The 21,329-nt window shown below is 56.8% G+C and overlaps 2 protein-coding genes across 2 annotated transcripts; one reads left to right on the top strand and one right to left on the bottom strand.

Annotated features, from left to right (window-relative positions):
• Nucleotides 1–161: 161 nt before the first annotated feature.
• Nucleotides 162–9,534, bottom strand: NCLIV_030020 (conserved hypothetical protein; the record flags this gene model as incomplete). The annotated part of the gene is made up of 7 exons (XM_003883198.1): nucleotides 162–965; nucleotides 1,486–1,638; nucleotides 2,228–2,391; nucleotides 2,983–6,547; nucleotides 7,228–8,376; nucleotides 8,653–8,770; nucleotides 9,305–9,534. 7 exons carry the CDS (start codon nucleotides 9,532–9,534, stop codon nucleotides 162–164), a joined length of 6,183 nt encoding a protein of 2,060 aa, XP_003883247.1.
• Nucleotides 9,535–9,761: 227 nt separating this feature from the next.
• On the top strand, nucleotides 9,762–21,329 carry NCLIV_030010 (putative DEAD/DEAH box helicase; the record flags this gene model as incomplete). The annotated part of the gene is made up of 10 exons (XM_003883197.1): nucleotides 9,762–10,656; nucleotides 11,490–11,956; nucleotides 12,790–12,883; nucleotides 13,464–14,127; nucleotides 14,600–15,978; nucleotides 16,600–16,738; nucleotides 17,111–17,167; nucleotides 17,796–17,880; nucleotides 18,418–18,477; nucleotides 18,753–21,329. The coding sequence occupies 10 exons, from the start codon at nucleotides 9,762–9,764 to the stop codon at nucleotides 21,327–21,329; spliced, it is 6,417 nt and encodes a 2,138-aa protein (XP_003883246.1).

Here is a 21,329-nt window from a genome sequence, read left to right as displayed (position 1 = left end):
CTGTTTGTACCTCGCTATCTACCTGTATGTATATCTAATAGACGCGTCCGTGTGCGAGAGAACCGCTGATTCGCTTCAATAAGGCAAAACACGGTTAAGAAGGAAAGGGCAAACACGGCGTGCGTTGCTTTGCTTTTCAAACCGGTCACGAACCAGAAGCCTTATCTCGGGCGGCAATCGGAATCGGTTTCACTGAGCCATTTCCGGTGGAGGGCGCGCACAGCTCCTGCGGCGGCATTTCCGACCTTTTTCGCCCTCCCAAGTAGAAAATGAGACACCGAGGCAGGCGTTTGCTTCCTGCTCGCCTCAGCGTCGCGCAGGAACACGGCGGCTCCACTCGCTCCGCTTCCCCGCACATCTTCAGTTTTATCCGTTTCGCTCTCTTCTCCAGAGAACGGGTCCCAGTCTTCTACCCTTTGATCTTCATCTGCCCACGCAGTTGTCGATCTTTCAATAGCCGAATAGCGGCGCTTCAGCAGCCAGGTGGCCTTGCTCTCTCTGGCATCTTGGGCGTCGCCACCGTTGCGTCCAGGAAAAACAGAAGACACGTGCCTCTCGTAAATCCGCGTTTTCTCTCTGCTCTGCTTTCTCTCGGCGTCACCGTGGCAACGCCTGCTCTCGCTACCTTCGCTACCTTCGCTTGCCAGGCTCCCTTCTCTCTCTCCCCACTTCTGCGCCTTGGTCGGGCGCGCCAAAGTATACGATGCCGACAGCCGCCGCCCTCCGACTCGCCTCTCCTCTCCGCTCCGGCTGCTCTGTCCAAAGCGCCTGCCGTCTCCCGTCGCTGCCGTTTCTGGTGCCTGGGCATCTTCGCCATGCCGGCGCGTCGCTGTGGCTGTCTTTGCCTCACGACCTTGGGAAGCGAAGGAGAAGGCGCCTCGGCGAGGAGACCAGCGCGTGAAGCAGCGGCGACAGCAGGAAGAGGAAGGGCGGACTGGACTCCCGGACGGCGACCAGCGGCCTCGCTGCAAAGAGAGAAACGCGAGAAGAGAACGCGAGAACTGTTCGACAGCAGAGAGAAACAGAAGAACCCGCTACCAACCGCAACCCCCCTCCCCCCCCCATCTAGATCTCGCTTTGCCCAATCTAAGCAAACTTGGCGAGACACACGCACACACACACGCACACACACATGCACACACGAACATGCATACGCCTATACAGCATCTGCTTCAGCTGTAGCTTCGTGACGACTGAGAGGCAGAGTGGCCAGGCAGTGAACCTGTGTTCTCCAATCCTCGAGTTCTCCGTTCTTCTGGTATTCCAAGCATACGACACACTGGAGACACATGTTGAAGGTGCAAAAAGGCTAGGCTCTTTTGCCCAGGCGTTGCTTTGCCTTTTCCTTCTTCCTCTCTTCTCCCTGTTGCGCCTTGTTTCCACGCCATCGCCCCGCCCTGCGTCTGGTGAACCCTTCAGCTGTGCAAAGACCGAAGATTGGGCAGCTCAGGGTTTTCCAGTTTTAAGGCCGTCGGGAAAACGTACGAGGAGAACGGTGCGGTTAATCACATCCGCCCAGAGTTCGGCCTGGCCGAGGTCGTCCAGGAAGAGCAAGGAATAGCGCGGCGATTGATAAAAAAGGACGTCGCCTCCCTCGGCAGCCACGGCCAGTCCGTCGCCACTCAAAAGAATGCTTTTCTGTGGAAAACAATCACAAAGACACGACGTTGCACGACTGAACACCCCCGCACAAAAGTCCACGCATACTCGTTTGCATGCACAAACGCCAAAACCAATACATCGATGAATATAATGCATATATATACATAGCATATGAACATGTTTAGGCGAAGCGACGTCGGTCATGCAGCGTGCACAATAACGGGCGCATACTGGTTTGCACATATCTATCTATCTATCTATCTATCTATCTATCTATCTATCTATCTATCTATCTATCTATCTATCTATCTATCTATCTATCTATCTATCTATCTATCTATCTATCTATCTATCTATCTATCTATCTATCTATCTATCTATCTATCTATCTATCTATCTATCTATCTATCTATCTATCTATCTATCTATCTATCTATCTATCTATCTATCTATCTATCTATCTATCTATCTATCTATCTATCTATCTATCTATCTATCTATCTATCTATCTATCTATCTATCTATCTATCTATCTATCTATCTATCTATCTATCTATCTATATATATGTTAAGCGGTATTGGATGCATTGGCGAGCGTAAGAGACTGGAGAGACTGCGGACGTACCTGTAGTCGCAGTTTGAAAGGATCCAACAGAAGAAGCCGGGGCACATCCGTCAAAACGGCGAGGCAGGGTTCGGGCTCGAGAGCAGATCGACTGTTCCCGTGCAGCCGGTACCCTCGCCGACGAATGCCAGCGGACCACAGGCGCTCAAACAGCGTTGCGGCTTCTGAGAGAAAACGGATCAAGACCAGAAAACCCAGAGAAGATCTTCAAAGCGAGGCTGTCTCCGACTTCCTGCGCACGGCTTTGCTCTCCAGCGGGCTGGCCGCTTCCTTGCCCGTTAACTGGCAAGAGCAGGGAGACGGACCGCCCCCCTCACGCGCGCAAATACAAAGCGCTCTCTCCAAATTTTTGTTCGTGCATGCCCGTGCTCCTGCTCCAGTGAAGAGGAACGGAGGCCAGTCACCCTCGACCAGTCGCTCGCTCGACATAGATGTTCCGACACCTATACACATAGGCATGCATCTATATATATATATATATATATATATATATATATATATGTACATATATATACATATATATGCATATATGTAAATGTATATATACATCTATCAATATATGTATATCGAGACCTGTCTAGCAGCGTGGTCGAGTTCGGTGACGCCGGCCTGAGCCGTGCATCCTCCACTGGTCGCGTCAGGAGGGACTCTCCAAAATGAAAAGAGACAGAGGAGCGACAGGCAGACCGTGAGGTTTCGGGTAAAGCCTGGAAAGGAAGGCCTCTCTTGGTTTCCTTGCCTGTCACGCTGTTTACCTTGCATGAGCGTGAGAGGACCCCAGAAGACCGCCCTCTCGCCCTCGTGGAGAAACGCAGTGAGGTCGCCCGGAGACTGTTCAACCCTGCACGCCTCCCTCCCGAAGCAGTCCGCTGGGGACAGGTCGGATGCAGCCGGACACGGGGCGTCGAGGCGGGCATCTGCTTGGTTTTCCCAAGACCGTTCTTCGCCGCGGAAAAACCAGGGCTCTGTCTCGCGTTCCCACCAGTTGTCTCCGTCTGCGTTCCGCACGTGGCAGGCTCGCTTACCATTCGTCCCGGGTCTTTCTCGCACCCTTTCTTCCGCGGCTCCCCACGAGCATCCCTCCGGTTCTCGGCTGCCTCTCCGCCGTCCCGCCTCGCTTTTCTCTCCACGCTGTCTCCATCCGTCTCTCATGCATTCTCTACTCCGCCGCCGCGCCGATCTGGCTCTCATCTCCTTCTCTCTCGAACCCTCAACATCGTCTTTCCCGTTCGCCGCCCGCCTCGCCTGCGCTCGCCTGCGCTCCGCATCGGATCGGCCTGTTTCAGACGCCCCCACGTCTTCTCCTTCTCTCCCGCCTCCTCGCCCTCTTTCGCTCGGTCCTTCTTCGTTCCTTTCTCCTCGCTCTTCCTCTGTGGCGTCTGCCTCCCCGTCTCCGTTCCGTTCCGGAGGGATTTGAGCGTGTCTGCCCGCGGGCCTCCACACAGGTGGCAGGCGCCGAGCGTCCTCGCGGTCGAGTCCGTCTTCCTCCCCATGCGCCTCCTGCGCGCCGGAAACCTGACTCCCCACCGCAGACGGAAAGAGCGTGTGCGCGAACCGCGGAAAGCCCGCAGGCGCAGCAGGAACCTGGCCAGTCGCGGCCCAGCGCAGCGAAGAAGCGCCGAAACCGAGAGAGGGAGTGAGCTCCAAGGACGCCTCGAGGTCCCCGTTCCCGTCCTCGTCTGCGACGTACAAGGCAGGCAGGGAAGGCAGGAATTCGGAGCGGAGCGGAAACGCGTCGGAGCGCCTGCCGCTGGCGTGGGCGTGTCCCGAGTCCACTCGCTCCTGGCCGAAAGTCGCGGAAGAACCCCAGCAGGGCGAAGGCGACGAGGCACGTGTGTCGCGACTCGCATGCACAGGATCCTGGAGGCGCGGTACCCCGTGGTGGGGTCTGCATGCCGACGCCGAAGCGCCCACTGCAGGCGCCGCCTGAGAGAGGCTGCTGGAGTGCTCCGGCGCTTGACGCTCAAGAGCCATCTCTGCGCCTTGATTGAAAACGTGAGAAAGTTGCGACGACGCGTCTTCACTTGGTTCGTCGAGCGTCTGCGTCCCGCCGCAGGCTCCGGGTTCCAGAGCACCGCCTTCGCCCTCGAGTTCCACCTCTCGCTTTTGCGCCCCGGCGGCGGGTGCGTTTGAAGCGGCGTCGGCTGCGGGGAGTCCCCGGCACGGGTCTTGGAGGTTGCGATGCCGTTTCCGATCGTAGAGGCGCACGAGGGGGACGGAGGGGAGGCGCCAAATCGATTCGCCGAGGGGGGCGAGGAAGGGATGAAACTTTAGCTCGTTGAAGTCCCGGAAGCCGAGGCGCGCAGTCGGCTCGACGACCAGGAGACGCGAGATGAAGTCGCGAGCGTCGGGCGCGAGGAAAGGGGGAAACTCGACAGTCCCGGTCAAGATCTTCTCCACGGTCTCCTGCGGAACCTGAGCCTCGAACGCCGGACGCCCACACAACATCTCGTACGCGATACACCCCAGGGACCACAAATCCAACGCGTAGTGGATCGACGGAAGAGCCGCCGACGCGGACGCATCCGAGGCTCGAGAAGGGGACGGGGGAGACCCAGGTGTGGGAATGGGACGCGCATCTGAGGGAAGAGCTTCTCCCGATCCCGGGGAACTTCCGGCACGACACAGAGAAGCTTCTGCCACGTCTGCCTCGCTGTCGCAAGAGTCTCTCTTGTTTCCGACAGGTCGGCAGCCGTCAGGCCTTTTGGCTTTCGGGGCCTCGCCGTTTCGCGTCCCGGCGCTCTGCATGAAGCACTCGGGCGCCGAGTAGAGGCACGTCCCAGCGCAGTCTGAGATCACTGCCGAGGCAGCTCGTGGAGGCGCTTCGTCTCCGAGCCTCGTAGGCCGCGCCCCCTCGCCGCCGTCGCCGTGCTCGGCCGGCGTGTCTTTCTCCCTGCCGGGATTTTCTTGTCCCGCCCTCTCCGCCTCTTCGGAATGCACAGCGACGCGGGCTTCTCGTTCGCGCCCCGTCCCGCGAGTCGCAGCGGCGGCATCCGGGGACTCCCCAGAAGCCGAGGCAAGAGATGCCGCTCGAGAAGAGCCTGCGGCATACGAGACGGTCGAGGCACAAGAAAGAGAGGAAGAGGAAGAAGGGACAGAGGGAGCGGAAGAAGGAGCAGAGGGAGCGGAAGAAGGAGCAGAGGAAGAGAAAGAAGGAGCAGAGGAAGAAGGAAGAGAGGAAGGAGACAGAACAGAAGCGGAAGCGCAAGCCGGCAAGAGAGGCGGCGACGCTGCGAGGGCAGATGTCGTTGGAGTGTCTGAAGCGAGAGCCGGCTCAGGAGTAAAAGGCGACGACCGACGGGGCGAGGGTGTCTCCTGTGGGGGTTCGGGACTGTCTCCACGAGACATCTTTGTCGCGAGAGCGCCTCGCCCTTTAGCCCGCTTCTCGGTCGCCTCGCCGTCCGCGGGAAGAAGCAGTGCGGCCCCGAAGTCCACGACGCACAGATGGCCCTCCGGGGAAATGACGAGATTCCGTGGCTTCAGGTCACGATGGACCACGCCGCGCTCCCGAAACCACTCGAGAGCGCCCACGAGCTCAGCCGTCCACGTCTTGGCCGCAATGTCGCTCAGCTGGATCGGGAACGAGGGCGAGTCTGCATGCGCGGGGCTGACACGGTGCAGAATCTCCTGGAGGTTGGAGAAGCCCGACAGGTTCATCACGAGAAACAGACGCTGCGCGTCTTGGAACGCATGCAGGAGACGCGGGATGAACGGGCAGACACGGTGGCGGTTCGTCCGGTCGTCCTCCTCGCCTTCTCTCTCCTCGCCCGCTCGTCCACCCCTGCGATCGTCCTCCTGGCGCTTCGGAGACAGTCCCCGCGCTCCCGCCGCTGCGGCTTCTGCACACTCGCTGACCGTCGCCCTCCTGCCGCCTTCACGAGCAATTGGCTTTTCGCCATCGCCGAGATGTCCGCCTTCTTTGTTTTGCTCCGTCCCGCAAGAAGGAAAAGACGAAGCGGGAGAAGAAGAAGAGGGAGAAGAAGAAGAGGGAGAAGAAGAAGAAGGCGAAGAAGAAGCGGGAGGAGAAGAGGAAGAAGCGGGAGAAGAAGAAGCGGGAGGAGAAGAAGAAGAAGCGGGAGAAGAAGAAGGAGGAAACGAAGAGGGAGAGAAAGAAGAGGGGGGAGAAGAAGAAGGGGGAGAAGATGAAGGGGGAGAAGATGAAGGGGGAGAAAAAGAAGCAGAGGTAGAAGAGGGAGAGAGAGAAAGAGAACCATCGCTCCCTCTGCGAGGGCATGGGACGCTCAGACGACGGAGCGCTTCTTTCTCGTTAATCACTTGCTCACGGAGAATGGGGTTTCGCTTCAGAATTTGCTTTCGAATCTGAACAACCAAAAAGCCAACTTTCAGCGCGGTTCGTGTGATTGCGGACGCTCTTTGAAAACGGGAGAGAAATGAAGGAAACACCAAAAACCACACAGGTCGCCTGCCACGCTAACGACAACAGCTTCTACACGAAAATGAAAATACGGACATATCATAGACATAAAAAGAGAGACCTATACACATAAATGGATATCCTTACCTGTGCGCATAAACAAACACACACATACAGATAGATAGACACACGCCTGCGGAATTCAAGATGTGCGACTTGATAATCTTTCTTCATAACGTTCTGTCTCTGCATCACCACTTGTCGCTAACGCCGTGTGCATCTTTGTCGTTTTCCTGTTCCCTGGTCTGAGAGTCTCTCTTCACAAACCTCCGCATACAGATAGACGCACACAATGCAGTGTCGACCGTTCTTCATACCATTAGAAAGCGAGACAGCCTCTAGCTACAGACACACATATCCACATGCCCAGGAACAAAAAACGCATCGGTACACATACGTATAAACACGTACAGATGCATCCAAACACATACATCTATACGCCTATCTCTCAACCTGTCGCCTGCGTATCCGTCAGTCTCTCTCTCTCTACATATATATATATATATACATTTCGAATAAAAGGTTTATAGATCCGTGCGTGTGTGGTGGGACAGACTTCACTCACGAGTTTGACGGCGACAAATGTCGGAGGGTTTCTTCTTTGGTCGAGACACTGGAAGACTCTGCTGATGGCGCCGGTGCCAAGGAGGGCGAGCGGGGTGTACGGACAGCCTGGCGGGAAGAGGGGCGAGAAGAAATTGAGGGGAGGGCGGCGTGCGAGGCTGTCACCTTCGCGGCTTTCGGTTGCGGTCGCCTCTGGTGAGCCTCGCGAGGCAAAGACCGACGGCGACGCGGAGTTTGGCGAATCAGGCTGCAGAGAGAGAGAGGAGGATGAGCGACATTTTCCCGTCCAGGGAGCATGCCCCAACGGCGACCCGGAAGAGACCCGCGAGAGCGACGGCGAAGAAGGTGGCAAAGTAGGAGCAGACGATGAGGCGCACGAAGAAGCGGCGCCGGAGTGCCAGGCTGTGGGCGACGACGGAATGTGAGATTTCGCCACAGACGAAGCAACAGCACAGGCATGCTCGCTCCGCGTCTCTGAAGGAGAGGGGTCGGCCGCTGCAAGAAGCGCCGGTGGAAGCGAAGACTTGTCGGAGATTCCGTCGCAACCCTCGGGCAGTGGAGAAGCGTTGGGCTCCTCCACTGCCTCTCGATTCGCCACAGCCTCCGACATATTCCATGCAACCGACATCCCTCTTCTCCCTTCTCTTCTTTTCTCTTCCTTCTCCTTGTCTTTCCTCTCCTCCACCTTGTTCTTCCTCTTCTTCTCCTTGTTCTTCCTCTTCTTCTCCTTGTTTTTCCTCTTCTTCTCCTTGTTCTTCCTCTTCTTCTCCTCCTTGTCTTTCCTCTTCTCCTCCTTGTTTTTCCTCTTCTTCTCCTTGTTTTTCCTCTTCTTCTCCTTGTTTTTCCTCTTCTTCTCCTTGTTTTTCCTCTTCTTCTCCTTGTTTTTCCTCTTCTTCTCCTTGTTTTTCCTCTTCTTCTCCTTGTTCTTCCTCTTCTTCTCCTTGTTTTTCCTCTTCTTCTCCTTGTTTTTCCTCTTCTTCTCCTTGTTCTTCCTCTTCTTCTCCTTGTTCTTTTTCTCCCTTTCCTTCTGCTGTTCCTTCTTCGGTATTTCCTCTGCTCCTGGGCTGACGTTTTTACGGCGGCGGCGCGCGAGACTCGGTCGGAGGAAGATGGGGATCAAAACGCGAGAAAAAAGAGCAGGCCAGCGAGGCTATAAAAAGTGAAACAGAAGATGGGCCCCGCAAGAGGGCGAGGCTAGGTGTGTGGCAGTGCTGCGAGGTGGACGCGATTCAGTTAAAAAACGAGGAAGAGGGAAGAGAACCTTTCCCCGAAAAACGGGGAGGAGCGGCGATAACACCCAAAGAGGCACGATGACCTGGCACACTGGAACCTTTCTTCTCGGTGTTTAAGAAAAGAGAGAAGAGTCTCTCTCTTTCTCCCCTTGTCTCTTTCTCGCCGTCTCCCCCGTTCTCTCTCGGCGGATTACCGTCTCGGCGAGCACGGCTGGAGGCGCGTCTGAAAACGAGGCTTCGTCGGTTTTCTCCTTCTCTGGGGGTTGCAAGCATCGCGGGAAAAAGAGGCGGCACGCAGCGCGGCGGCAGAGACTGGGGGAAAATTAGCGAAATCGCCCTTTTCTCCGTCGACAGCCAAGCAAGAGGAATCTCGGTCGCTTCTTCGCCACACACTCGGCTCCACGCTCCGTCGGGTCCAGCGGCGGTCTCTCTACGCACAAGTCACAAATCTCCCAAACGCGCGAGCGCGTAAACCTGCTACTCTCCTCGGTACACGTATCTGCCTGTCAAAAGAAGACAAGCCGCCGACATCAAAAACAATTTCGATCTGGGAAAACCCGGCGCCGGACATGCACACGGCGGATGCTGCGCGCCGTGCATGTGGCGCTTCTTTTCGTGCGCATTCGCGAGAGCTTGAAGTTGGACTCAGCGCGAAAGAGAGTGTCGAAAAAAGACACCACGGGAAAAAGCCTGGCTTTCTCTGCTCTTTGAACGGGCCACAATTTCTCTCTTGATGACGCTTTTCAGGACAGAGGCGAGCGCCGGCTCACTCTTCTCGTTCCCTCTTCTGCCTTCACTCTCTCCACAGCGTTTCCCGGCACAGCGGTATCGTGAGACAATACTTACTTCTCTCGCTCCTTTTCCCTTTCTCTTTTCCAGCCTCTTTCCTCTCCTTCCCTTTTCGCTCTTCTCCTTTTCTTCATCTGCTCCTTCTCTGCTCTCTTTTCCTTTCTTCTCTTGGTCCCCAAGTTCTCCTTCTCTCTTGCAGTCTCCGTCTCTCCGTACTCGGGCTCCTGCTGTCTCCTGTGCGACACCGCTGCTTGCCGTTTTGCCGTCTCCGCTCTTATGCTTCCCATCACAAAGAAGAGACTACTGAAACCACTTTCGTTCTCCTCTTCACCTTTTTGTTCCCTCCGTTTCCCCCCGGAGACGAGGAGAAGCGAAGAAGCCGCGCACGCGGCGAGAGGAAACACAGAGAGGGGAGGCTGCAGAGGATCAGATTCACCAACTCGGAAAAGAAATGAGAGATACCGTATGCGTCTCGGGATTTTGCTTCCCTCACTCCGTCCCACAACCTGTGATCATGGCAGGGGCGATTTCCCGTCCAGAAGAAGGCGACGAAGCGCCGCACTCCTCTGCATCTGCAAACCGGGACGCGGAGGCTGCAAACCGGGACGTGGCGGCTGCAAACCGGGACGTGGCGGCTGCAAACCGGGACGTGGCGGCTGCAAACCGGGACGCGGAGGCTGCAAACCGGGACGCGGAGGCTGCAAACCGGGACGCGGAGTCTACAATCCTCGACGAAAGGCACTCCTACAGAGCAGGCAGCGCGGGCAGTGCTGTCTGCACTCTTGTGGACACTTCAGTCTTTCAAGATGCGTATCACGAAGTGTTTGAATCGTCTTCTTCGCCGTTCGAGGACGACGGGATGTACACTTCCGAGGAGGAGCTCTACGAGCCGGAACTGTCTCTCATGGAGCTCATTCATCCCGCAGGGCCGGACGTCTCCGCGGAGTCCTTGGGTGACGAGGCAACGCGCCGCTCTCGCCTTTGGAGGGAGACTGTCCCCGCAACGGCAGCTCCGGGAGAGGCAACTGCCCACCTTTCTCTTCTTCTCTCCGACGAGGCGGCTCAGCAGGCGACAACTCCGCATTTGCCGCCGCACAGGTCCGTAGATGTGCAGCAGCCTGGGCGAGAACAGAGACGAAGCGCGAGGCACCAGGGAGACGGAAAGGACAGCCAAGAGTGCCGGGAGCAAGGTCAGCACGGAGGCGCAGAACAGGGAGAAAATGGAGAGGATCGAGAAAAGAAAGGAGGGGAGGAAGGAGACGGAGAAGAAGAGCACGCGGGGGCGAGGCCGATGGAGTTTTCGGATTTCGAGCTTGACGCTGCTCTGCTGAAGAGTCTCGATCGATTGCGACTCGCCATCCCGTCGCCAGTGCAGTGTGAAGCGATCCCGCCTGCTCTCAAGGGGCGAGGTAAAACGCACGCGAGAAACGAGGGAAGAGGCGCTGGTTTAGATTTTCGAATGTCTTTGTTTACCGGATACGGACTTTAATGTGTCTGTTTATTCGATTTGAGTTATACCAATGTGGACACAAAATATCATCGAATATAACGGTATGCTCCTGAAGATAACGCTGGACCGCCGGGGTGGGGTGGGGGGGGGGGCTGCCGGAGGGTGAAGCCCGCGAGGCAGCGGTGGGGACGAGAGCGAGAGGCATTTCGAGTTCCGCGAGGCTCCAAAATGCGTAGACACACATATATTTCGAAATCCACATTCACATGAATTGATGTATCGATATATATATATATATATATATCAATGCTGACAAGACATGTGCATATATATATATATATATATTCCTGAACCCTGTCTCGTTTTTGGCGCGTGTCTCGCTTTGCCGTTGTTGCATCTCTCTCTCTCTCTCTCTCTCTATATATATATATATATATGTATGAATGTATGTATGAATGTATGTATGTATGCGTGTATGAATGTATGAATGTATGCATGTATGCATGTATGAATGTATGCATGTATGCATGTATGAATGTATGCATGTATGTATGTATGTATATATATATATATATATATATATATATATTGCTATAGGTGTACATTCATGTAACTCACTGCAGCGGCATTGGTACTTTTGTTGATAGATATCGCGTGCTGAGAGGAAGAGGTGTCTCTCGCTGTACGTACAGCACCGGTGCACTCGATCGCTGTCGCCTTGCTGATGACGATACAGACACGGATTTCTGTGTCTCGTTTTCGGCCTTCTGCATGCGCTTCCTTTCTCTTCAGACGTGATTGTCCAGGCCAAGTCCGGCACCGGAAAAACCGTAGCTTTCTGCCTCGTTCTCCTTCAGAGGCTGCTTTGTGAAATCGAAAACACCAAGCGCGCCGTCGCCCTGGAAAAGGCGAAGGATTTCTACCACAGCTACGACGCTCGCGTTGCCCCGCCAGCCGTTTCGTCTTCTTTGGCTGTCTCGTCCTCTCCCTCTTCTTCCTCCTCTTTCTCTTCTTCCATCTCTGTTTCCTGTTCTTCTGTCTCTGCGTCCTCTTCGTCTGAGTCTTCTGCGCCGCGGGCGCCTTTTCCGCCTCCGGCTGCCGCCGCGGAGGCTTACGTCCCTTCAAGTGCTGCATGTAAACCTGAGGCGGAAATCGCGAAGAACGCCGCGGTGGGGTTTGGCCTCGTCGTCGCCCCTACACGCGAGCTCGCCGTGCAAATCGCCAATGAGATGGGGCGTCTCGCCTGGTGTCTTCGTCCGGTGAGACGATAAGCGGCGGATGCACAAACGCATCTTTGCACGCATGCTGTGCAGGCCCTCGAAAACCGATCTCTGGAAAACAACTTCGGTTGATGTATTTCCCTCTGTCAACAAAGCGCCTTGTCGCGAATCGTTGCGTTGCCTCGTACCTAAGTGTCTCCTCTCTCCCGAGCTCTCCCGTCCCTGTAAGAGGAATCAGCGCACGCGGTGAAGACGAGAGACTCTCGTCTTCTGGTCCGTTGTCTGCGACTGCATCCACGTGCTTATTCTTGGGTCCTCTCCTCTCTGTGATCGTTTGTCCTTCCCCTCCACTCCCTCCCCTCGGGGTTGGCATCCCCCTCTCTGTGGCCGCGTTTCGTCTCTCAATTTTCTTTTGCCCTCGGTCGCTTGCGGAGGCTGTCCGGTTCCTTCGCGACGCAGTCTGCTCTTTTGCCCCGTCTCGCTCTGTCCCTTCCTCCCCTCCTTCTCCGGCCTCTTACACCCTTCTCGCGCGTGTCTCGGCTGGTTTTGGGGTTCTTGCCTCGTAGGTTGTATGCGCCCTATCATTGCCGTTTCGAATTTTCTACCGGGCATTCTCGGGCTTTCGGCGCACGTTGACAACGCGCGGTTTCGCCTCCAACTGCGGTCGTGTGTGTCCCACTGTCTCGGCGCCTCGGCTGCATGCGTACCTGCTCTTTTTGTGCATTTCCTGTTTTTTCTCAACAGTCGCCGCGATCGCCTTTCTCTTTCACCCGACTTCTTTTTCCCGCTCGTTCCGTTTTCTGTCTGTCTTTCCTTTCCACGGTTTCAGCGCGTATAGTCCTGGCCGTTTTCGGTGCCGGCTTTCTTTTCAGACGGTGCGCCTCGCCTGCCTCTTTGGCGGCAGACCTCTCAGCGTTTGCCACCAGCAGCTGCGCGAACGACCGCACCTGCTCGTCTCCACCCCAGGTAGGCTTCTTTTGACTCCCTGGGAAAACCGCACCGTTCCCTTTTGCCTCCTGATGTCAAGGCAAAGGGAGAGGCCCGCGCTGCATTCACACGTAGGCGGGAACCTCCTTCGTCTGTTTTGCTTTTTGTGCAGTCTCGTGGAAATGGTGGCATTTGTGTTTTTCCGGGGGAAGCGTAGGAGACAGCAAACAGAATTGTCTGTAGCGGCGGTCGCGTCTTCTTGTTTGCTTCCTATACAAACGTGCCCAGAACATAACAATTTCAAAGAGAGTAGTACCTATTATCAAACCTAACCGAAATTAAAAGGAAATATAGGGTCACACTGTGTGTTGGATGATGCGACGTCTGAAACCGTACATCTGCTCGGCTTTCGGCGCGTTTCGGTTTTCGTGCTCCTTCCGTTCTTTCTCTCTCTTTTTTCAATTGCTACGTGTCCGCGTTGAGTTGTTCACTTCGTCTGTCGCTTCTGCTTCCTCGTCGAGTTTCTCCACGAGCTGGTTCCGTTTCCCGTTCTTCGCCTTTTTCCATATCCTCCCCTTTGGCGCCTGGCCATGTGCGCGCCTGCCCATGTCTCCTCCAGGGCGTCTGCTGAGCCTGCTGAGGAACAAAGGAACGCAGAAAGTCCTGTCGGCGTGGCCTTGCCTCTGCGCCGGGACCGAAAAAGGAGCGAAGCGAGGCGCGCGCGAAGACGCCGACGCGGAGACGGCGGAGCCGCTTGAGGAACACACTGCAGAGACGGTGGCTGCCTCCTCGAGAGGACGGGAAGAGCGAAGCGAAGGCGAGAGCGAGACACCAAAAGAAGAAGCCGGTGAGAGCGAGACGCCGAGAGAAGAAGCCGGTGAGAGCGAGACGCCGAGAGAAGAAGCCGGTGAGAGCGAGACGCCGAGAGAAGGCGAGGGACGGCGAGAGGACGCCTCGCGGACGAGTCTGGAGCCGACCCGTGGCGAGGCACAGGCAACCTTTGGGAGCGCGCTCACGCGGGCCGGCGAAGACGGGTGGGGAGAGAACGCAGTCGAAGGGAAGGAGGATGAGGGCGAGCGTCGAGTGGGTCACGGCGAAGCCTCAGAGGATCGAGACGGCAAGCGGAACGAGAAAGGCAGAGAGAAGAAGCAAAAAACCGAAGCGAGATTCTGCCGACCATGCCGACGAATGTCGGCGGCGACTCGCCTCAAACGCCAGATGCGCCTCCTGGTGCTCGACGAGGCGGACCTTCTCCTGGACCACTTCTTTCGGCCGCAGATGCAGTAAGAGGCAGCCGCGAGGAGCCCGATAGAGAGAGGCGACAGGCGAGCAGACACACAGGGGAGCGGAACGCGAGACCCCGCCATTGTGAACGGAAGAGATGAGGACTGCGAAGGCGGACACAAAGCTCCCACACACTTCAGGCGAGGAAATGTGGAAGGCCGACGCATTCTGCTTGTGCCCACGTGACAGGTTGCCTGTTTTGCCGACAGGGAGAGCGCATCGCTTGCTTCATCGGCGCCTGGTCCGCTTGTTCGAAGGTTCCTTCTTTCCCAGCATTGGCGTTCCTCTTCTTCGTTACCCTTCGTTTACCGTAGGCGCGGGCGCCGTGACTGCCTTACCCTGTCTCTGTTTTCTCTTCTCTCGTTCCTTGTTTCTTTCTCTTTTTTTTCGGTTTTCACGTGGTGCTTCCGACCCTCTCCTTAAAGCGGCGCTTTGCCTGGGATGTATGCAATGCGTGCGCATGCGCTTTAGGTCGCTTTTGACGTCTCTGCTCGTCCGCAGCACGCAGCTGATGGCCTTCTCAGCGACGTTCCCGCCGCCTCTTCTTTCGTTCTTCGAGGACCTCGTTGAGGCTCTGGACTCGCGAAGCATCGCTGCCGCACGCGAGAGGAGTTTGCGCCGGGAAGACGACGAAAAAAGGCGGCGAGCGATCGCGTTTGTCGTGGCGCATGCAGAGGCGCGAAAGCGCGGAGGCGACCAGCGAGACATTGTGCAGGGATACGTCGCAGGCCGAGATGCACACAACGAATCCGACAAAGGAGGCGCCAAAGACAGGGAGTCTAAGCGACCGCTGGGCGAGGCAAACGCGAAGGGCCGGCCATCAACCGCACGAGAGGACGAACAAGGAAGCGACCGAGACCAATGCAGAGAGCCAGAAAAAAAGATGCAGGACGGGAGGCCAGGGACGAATGTCGCGCAGTTCACGCAGGAGCGCGAGGAACGTGAGGCCGGTGCACGCGAGGCGAGTCGCGAGTTGTGTGAACCACGCAGTTTCCAGCGGATTCTGTTGTGTTCCTCGCTGATCATCCACGCGGGACTCGAGCGTCGAGACGGCGAGGAGAAGAGGCGAGGCGCGGCTGTCACCGCTTCGCGAGCGCAGACAGCTGCCGAGGCTGCGCGGGCAATCGCAGCTGAGCTGGCCGAAAAAGAACGGAGAAAGGCAGGCAACACAGAAGGCGAACGAGCAGCGGCACCGCATGCAGAACCAGCAGCGCGAGAACACAGCCAGGTGGTCGAGGCAAGAGAAACGCTGAAAGACGGGGACCGAGAAGGAGAAGAGGAAAGGCTGGGGCAGGAGTGCATCGACGGCAGCGACAGTGTCCCGTACCAAATGGAGGCAAGGCACGCAAACGAGGAGACGCGAGACAAGGCAGAGAGCGATCTCGTGGAAGACGGAAGAGAAGACAGGAAGGAAGCGAGTGCGACCGGGGCAAGTACAGAGAGTAGCAGAGGCGATCGAGGGGAGAAGGGAATGATGGACGGCCCAGAGCCGGAAGGCCTGCACGGGACGGCACAGAGCGACGAGAAGGGAACCGATTCGAGAGCAGAGGGAGACAAGAGCGGCGAGTTGACGACCGTGGCCGAAGCGAGGCAAGAACCGCTGCGGGTGGATCCTCGCACGAAACCCCGGCAGCGCTGCGGAGAAGAAAGAAACAATAAAAAGGGCGGAGACACTCGGGACATGCAAGATCCAGTGGAAAGCCACGAACAGGACGCAGCGTCAAAAGAGTCCGTTTGTGCGGTTTCGTCTTCTTCCGCATCCACTGTTTCTGTCCCGTCGAGACCCGCCGATCCCCGCGGCCCTCCGGGTTCTCGCTCGACTACGTCTCTGCCTTCTCCGCTTCTCGTCGGTGAGGCTGCAAACTCTGACCCGCGTCTGCGTCGATCTGCCTGCTGGCACCAAGGGCGCATGCTTCACTTCACCCTCTCTGCGTGCGCATTCGTCTTGGTTTAGGAAGTGCATGTTTCACTTCACGTCATTTGCGTGCGCATTCGTCTTGGTTTGGGAAGTGCATGTTTCACTTCACCCCCTTTGCGTGCGCATTCGTCTTGGTCTGGGAAGTATTTTTGCGCCACGATAAAAAAGGGCGCGGGAAACGGACGTGCGCCATTTTCGTAGTTATCGAAATAGCCGCATGCCCCCACACGCAACAGGCAGGCATACACGTTTCAAATGCGTCTCGGGATATATATATATATATATATATATATGCGATGGCATCTACAAACAGGCCGCGACGCCCGAGGCAAACACACGAGAAGTGTAGCTCTTTGTCTTCTTCAGCATGGCTGGAGGCCGGGTTCTGTCTTGCGTGGTGTCGGGTCATTTGTTTCGGGGCTCCGTGTCGGTGCGGCGTCCTCGAATATTGAGGTTGCCATTTTTTGTCGCGTGGACCTCAGTCTTCCAGTTCTTTTGTTCAGGAGGCCGTGCTCTCCTTTTTTGCCGTCGCGGTCTGTCTGCGCTGCCCCAGGAATTCACTACGCGCTCTTGGTCGTCCCAGATGAGCCGACAGTCATGCGGCAGCTAGGCGCGAAGGTTCAGGTCTTGCTCCGTGTCTTGTCGACTCTGCCGTTCCGCCAAGCCATCGTCTTCTGCAACAGCTTCGATTCGTAAGGCCTCATGCTCCGATCTATTGGAGTCCGCTCCCTCTTTTGCTCGTCGCCGCGTGCTGAAGGATCGCGCTTCTCGACCTTGGTTTGCTTCACTCGCGCGAATCCACATCCATCTTGATTTCGCCACTCTGCCGCTGCGCAACATGTCCTTCGCCACGGTCACCCAGCGCGGCGCGAAGGCGGTTGCGTCTCGCTGTTGGGCCTTTCTTCTCTGTCGTCCTTGCGTCGGTGTCTCTCCCTCGCACAGCGTCTTTGTCACCCTCGTCCGTTGTGTTGCTTTGTCTTTCTGACCCTTTCGCGACTCTTCGTTCTCGCCGTTTCGGGATCCCCGGCCCACATGTACTTTCGATCTTTTTGTCTCGCATGCAGAGGCGCACAAGTCGCAAACTGCCTCAATCAGCTCGGCGTGGCGGCTTTGTATACGAGGTAGGCGCAGATGCCAATGCAAAAAACTGCACATAAACAAATATGTCTACATCTAAATATAGATAGATAGGGATTTTATCGAGAGCCTTGGAGATGATTGCGACGTCGGCATATCAAGATGTAGAAAGCAAACGAGCCAAGCCCATTCCCGAGGGACATTGGGAAGAATGGTTCGTGAGGCTGTCGGTATGGATTTGGTATCAGCCACTTTGTCAAGAGGCGTACCTTGTTCTCGGATCTGTCTGTGCATCTGCCTGTACGCTGTCGTTTTTTGGTCCAGCTGTGTACCTGCCAAGACGCACGTTTCCTGAGAGCGGAACTCCGTCGTCCGTTCTCTCCTCTCACGGCCGTTCCACTTGCATATCGTCTTGTCGTGAGCGGCGGCTCGTCTGTGCGTTTTTTGTTTCTGCCCGTTCCACTTCAGCTTCGTTTTCTGGCTGTTTTTCTCGCAGCTGGCCTTTGTCACCAGCTACGCCTGTTGCCTTCGGTTTCCCGAGACTCGCGGCTCCTTTCAGCTTGGTTTGGCGGCGCTTGCAGTATGTGCTGCGGTCTGTTGAGAGAGGTTCCGCCCCTCTCTCCTCTTGGACCTTTTTCATCGAGTTTTCCTCTTCTCTGCCTGTGCCTGCAGTGCCCGCCTGAGACAGGAAGACCGCGTGCGAGCGCTCCTCTCCCTCAAGCGCGTCGGTTGTCGCGTCCTCGTCTGTTCGGACGTTGTAAGGAAGTCCCACATGCAGACAAGGTGACGAAACGTGTCGCTCTTGACTCCGGCGGTGCGCCGAGTCTGGATGGGGTGCCGGGAACCTAGATTTCGGCTTTCCTCTGACACAGAGACGGACCGTCAGAGGAGCTGTCTCGAGCATCGGCCTCGAAACGCTTAATGCCTAAAACAAGCGACGGCGGCACAGAGCCGCGCATATATACAGACAGAGAAACAGTCACATCAAAGCGAAAAAGAGACGCGTCCACACCACGATTTATACATATATCTCAATAAAATGATTTATGGGTATACATATATTTATATACATGCATATATATATATATATATATATATATGGACACGTGCATGAAGGTACATCTGCAGGTGTTTTTGTGTGTTTATGGGGTCAATGCGCATTCTTGTGTTTGCGTAGAAAGGGAGCGTGCCTTGGTCATCCCAGTGTGATGAGAAGGCTGCAGGTGGCCTTGAGAGGAAACCGAACTGTGAGGTGTTCTGTCTTTGTCGCCACTGTCCCCTGCGAAATTTTCAGATCAGTCGTGGAATCGATGCCGCAGGCGTCGACTTGACGATCAACCTCGACTTGCCTATGGTAAGCGGCCCTGGCGCCGAGAGCGAGAACGAAAGCACGCAACCGAGATAAAAAACGTCACTGCGGACCAAAAGACGAGGCGTCATGCTTGAGCGGGCTGTCCCACATCCGAGTTCTTTGCGCTCGCCTCTCGCGTTCGTTGCCGGAGCATTGAGGGCAGTTCGATCTAGACACCGGCGCGTCTCGCGTGGTTTGCCACGTTTTCACGTCTGAGGCAGGCATCCCCAGCAGACGGCGATTTGTGTTGCGGCCCGCCGTTGGTCTTTCGCTTTCAGGACAAACAGACGTTTCTGCATCGGAGTGGCCGCGCGGGACGCTTCGGCGGCGACGGCTTCTGCATTTCGATTGCCACGGAGAACGAGCGACCGTGCTGGGAGTATCTCGCAGCCTCCTTTAAAATCTCCTTACATGCATCCCTCGAGAGCCTCAAGTCCTTTGTGAGGCTCCACGCGGTCGGGGAGAGCCGGACCCAGGCCGCGCCGAGCTGTGATCGCGGTGGAGAGACGCCGCGCCGCTCCTCGGCAGCAGATCCCGGCGGCCTCGACGACGCGAATCGAAAGCAGAAGGAGGAGATTCCGTCCCGCGCCGACTCGAGTTTGGACGCAGCCGAATTCATCAGCGGTGTTCGAGACGGTTGGTTCTCAGTCGACTCGGCCTATAGGGTGTCTGAGTTGGAGGAAAACTCCGAGACGCTTCCGCCTCAGAGGGACGTGTTGAATGGCGACGCAAAAGGGAGTGGCCGGACTCCTGCTCAATGCATTTCGTCAACTGGTACCGCGCCTACCCTTTCGGTCGCCTCACGAGCACCGTCTTCCAACGCTTCGCCGTCCTCGTCCGACTTGCCCTTGGCTTTGTCTTCGAAATCGGCGTCTTCTTCCTCTTCTTCCGCTGAGTCTGGCTCGGCGACTTGTTCTTCGAAGTCGCTGCGTTTGGTCTCGCAAGTTGGGGATTTGCATGCGCACCTAGCAGGGACTATCCACGGGCGTCTCGGGCATGTTTCTGCATCAGCTGCTCCCAGGGTACTCCGCGCGCGGGGCACGTCCCAGCGACGACCCAGCACCGATGAAGAAGACCAGACAGACAAGAGAGACATGGCGGAAGGCCGCAGCTCGCCGGTTCCTCGAGAAGAGCATCTTTCGGTTTCAGCAGCTGCTGCCCCGGCACTTGCGCCACATCCGGTAAACTCCGCGTGTCAGCCTGTCGCGCCTCCTCCTTCTCTACAACTGCCTGCGCCTCCCCTTCGTTTGGGTCCGTCCTTCAGCATCAAAAAAAGTGAGATCGAGAGGACAACCTCCACGCGTGAGTGTCTCCTTTCCGTCCCTCTCTTTGGGTGCTATCTGAACGGAATACCTGTCTTGGGGTCCTCCCCTTCCTTTTCTTTGCCCTCCTTGTCTTCGCCTGGCTCTATCCCTTCTTTCGGGTCTTTCTCGCCTCCACCCCACGCCTGTTTGGAGACCTCCGCGATTGTTCCTTCCTGGTTTCTGAAAGTGGATCGGCTCGGCGACGCGCGGGAACGTCTTCACACCGCGGCTCAGGGGGCAGACAAAGAAGACCGGCCAGCAGAACGAGGCTGGCGTCTCTCGACCGCCGAGTCTCCGATGCTAGAGCTCACAATCGGGTGCACATACGCGAATGGTGCGGTCGCGGCGGCCACGTTTCTTCAAGATGAACTTTGCCAAGCTGCGTTTCCTTCGACTCTGTCCGTTCCCACAATCTCCTCTTCTTTTCCCACGTGTGGGACGCCTTCTGATGGCTATCCTGCTTTTGTCGCTTCCTCGCCCCTCGCGGCTGTTCTGTTCCCGCACCCGGGTACACCCCAGACGGAAACGCCACAGCTGACACGAGGCGACAGCGACGACGAGAAGGCTGAGGAAGCGCGAAAGGTGGAAATGGTCAAAGTGAGGTTCGGCAAGAAGGCGCGGCCGAAGCTCGCGGCTCTGGCTGGTGCCGTAGCGGCAGGACGTTCCGGGATCGGAGGCGCGCCGGGGCACGGCGGTGCGGCGCCTCCGCTGCCTCGCGAGGCAGGCAATCGAAAGAGCACGGGCGAGAAAAAGAGAGACTCCAGCGAGGGAGGAAGGCGAGGAAGAGAGTCGGATGAGGACGGCCAACGTGAACAAGAGAGGCGGCGAAGAGAGAAGGACAAAGTCGAACGGGGCATTTGCGGTGAAGGCGCGGACGTCGTCGACGACTCAGACGAGGGCTCGGGCTTGCAGGTCGTGGTTCTTGCCATGTGGGCGGAGCATGCACACCATCTTGCGCGGGTCTTTTTCGAGCATTCTGGAGCAAACCCCTGCGACGCCACAACCGCCGCCAAAGGCAAATGCCGGCAAAACGGACCGACGCTTAGCTTTGCGTCTTTTTTGCGTTCATACCCTTCTTCCCAGGCCGCTTGTGTGCCCGCCTCCCGCTCCCCGGATGCGCCTTCGCCACCGTCCTTGAGTGGCCCGAGCGCGCGACGTAGGGAACCGGAAGAAAATGCAACGAACGCAGCCTGCGTTTTCTCTGACTCGAAAAGAAGAGGAAGAGCAGAAAAAGGGAACGAGGAAACGTCCGATCGCGGACGCATCTCGGCGAGCGTCGATGCCCGAGGGATGTTTGCCATGTTCCAGCTCGCGTGTCGCGCGGTGGCGAGGGAGCGTGGATTCCGCGAAGATGCACAGGAAAAGAATGGACAAAGAGAGAGGGAAGAGATCGAAGCGGTAACGGCAGGCTCCGAGGCACACTACCACTGCATCGGCGCACGAAACAGGGGAACAAATATCCGTGACTCCATCAGGGAAATGAAGACGCTGCATGCGCTGCTCTGGGCAAGATGGGCCGCCGGCACTCAGAAGCCGGGCGAGAGACTGTGA

This window comes from Neospora caninum, chromosome VIIb (genome assembly GCF_000208865.1).
Source record: "Neospora caninum Liverpool complete genome, chromosome VIIb".
Classification (NCBI taxonomy): Eukaryota; Apicomplexa; class Conoidasida; order Eucoccidiorida; family Sarcocystidae; genus Neospora; species Neospora caninum.
The sequence above is the reverse complement of the archived record's forward strand: the minus strand, read 5'-3'. Positions and strand labels throughout refer to the sequence as shown.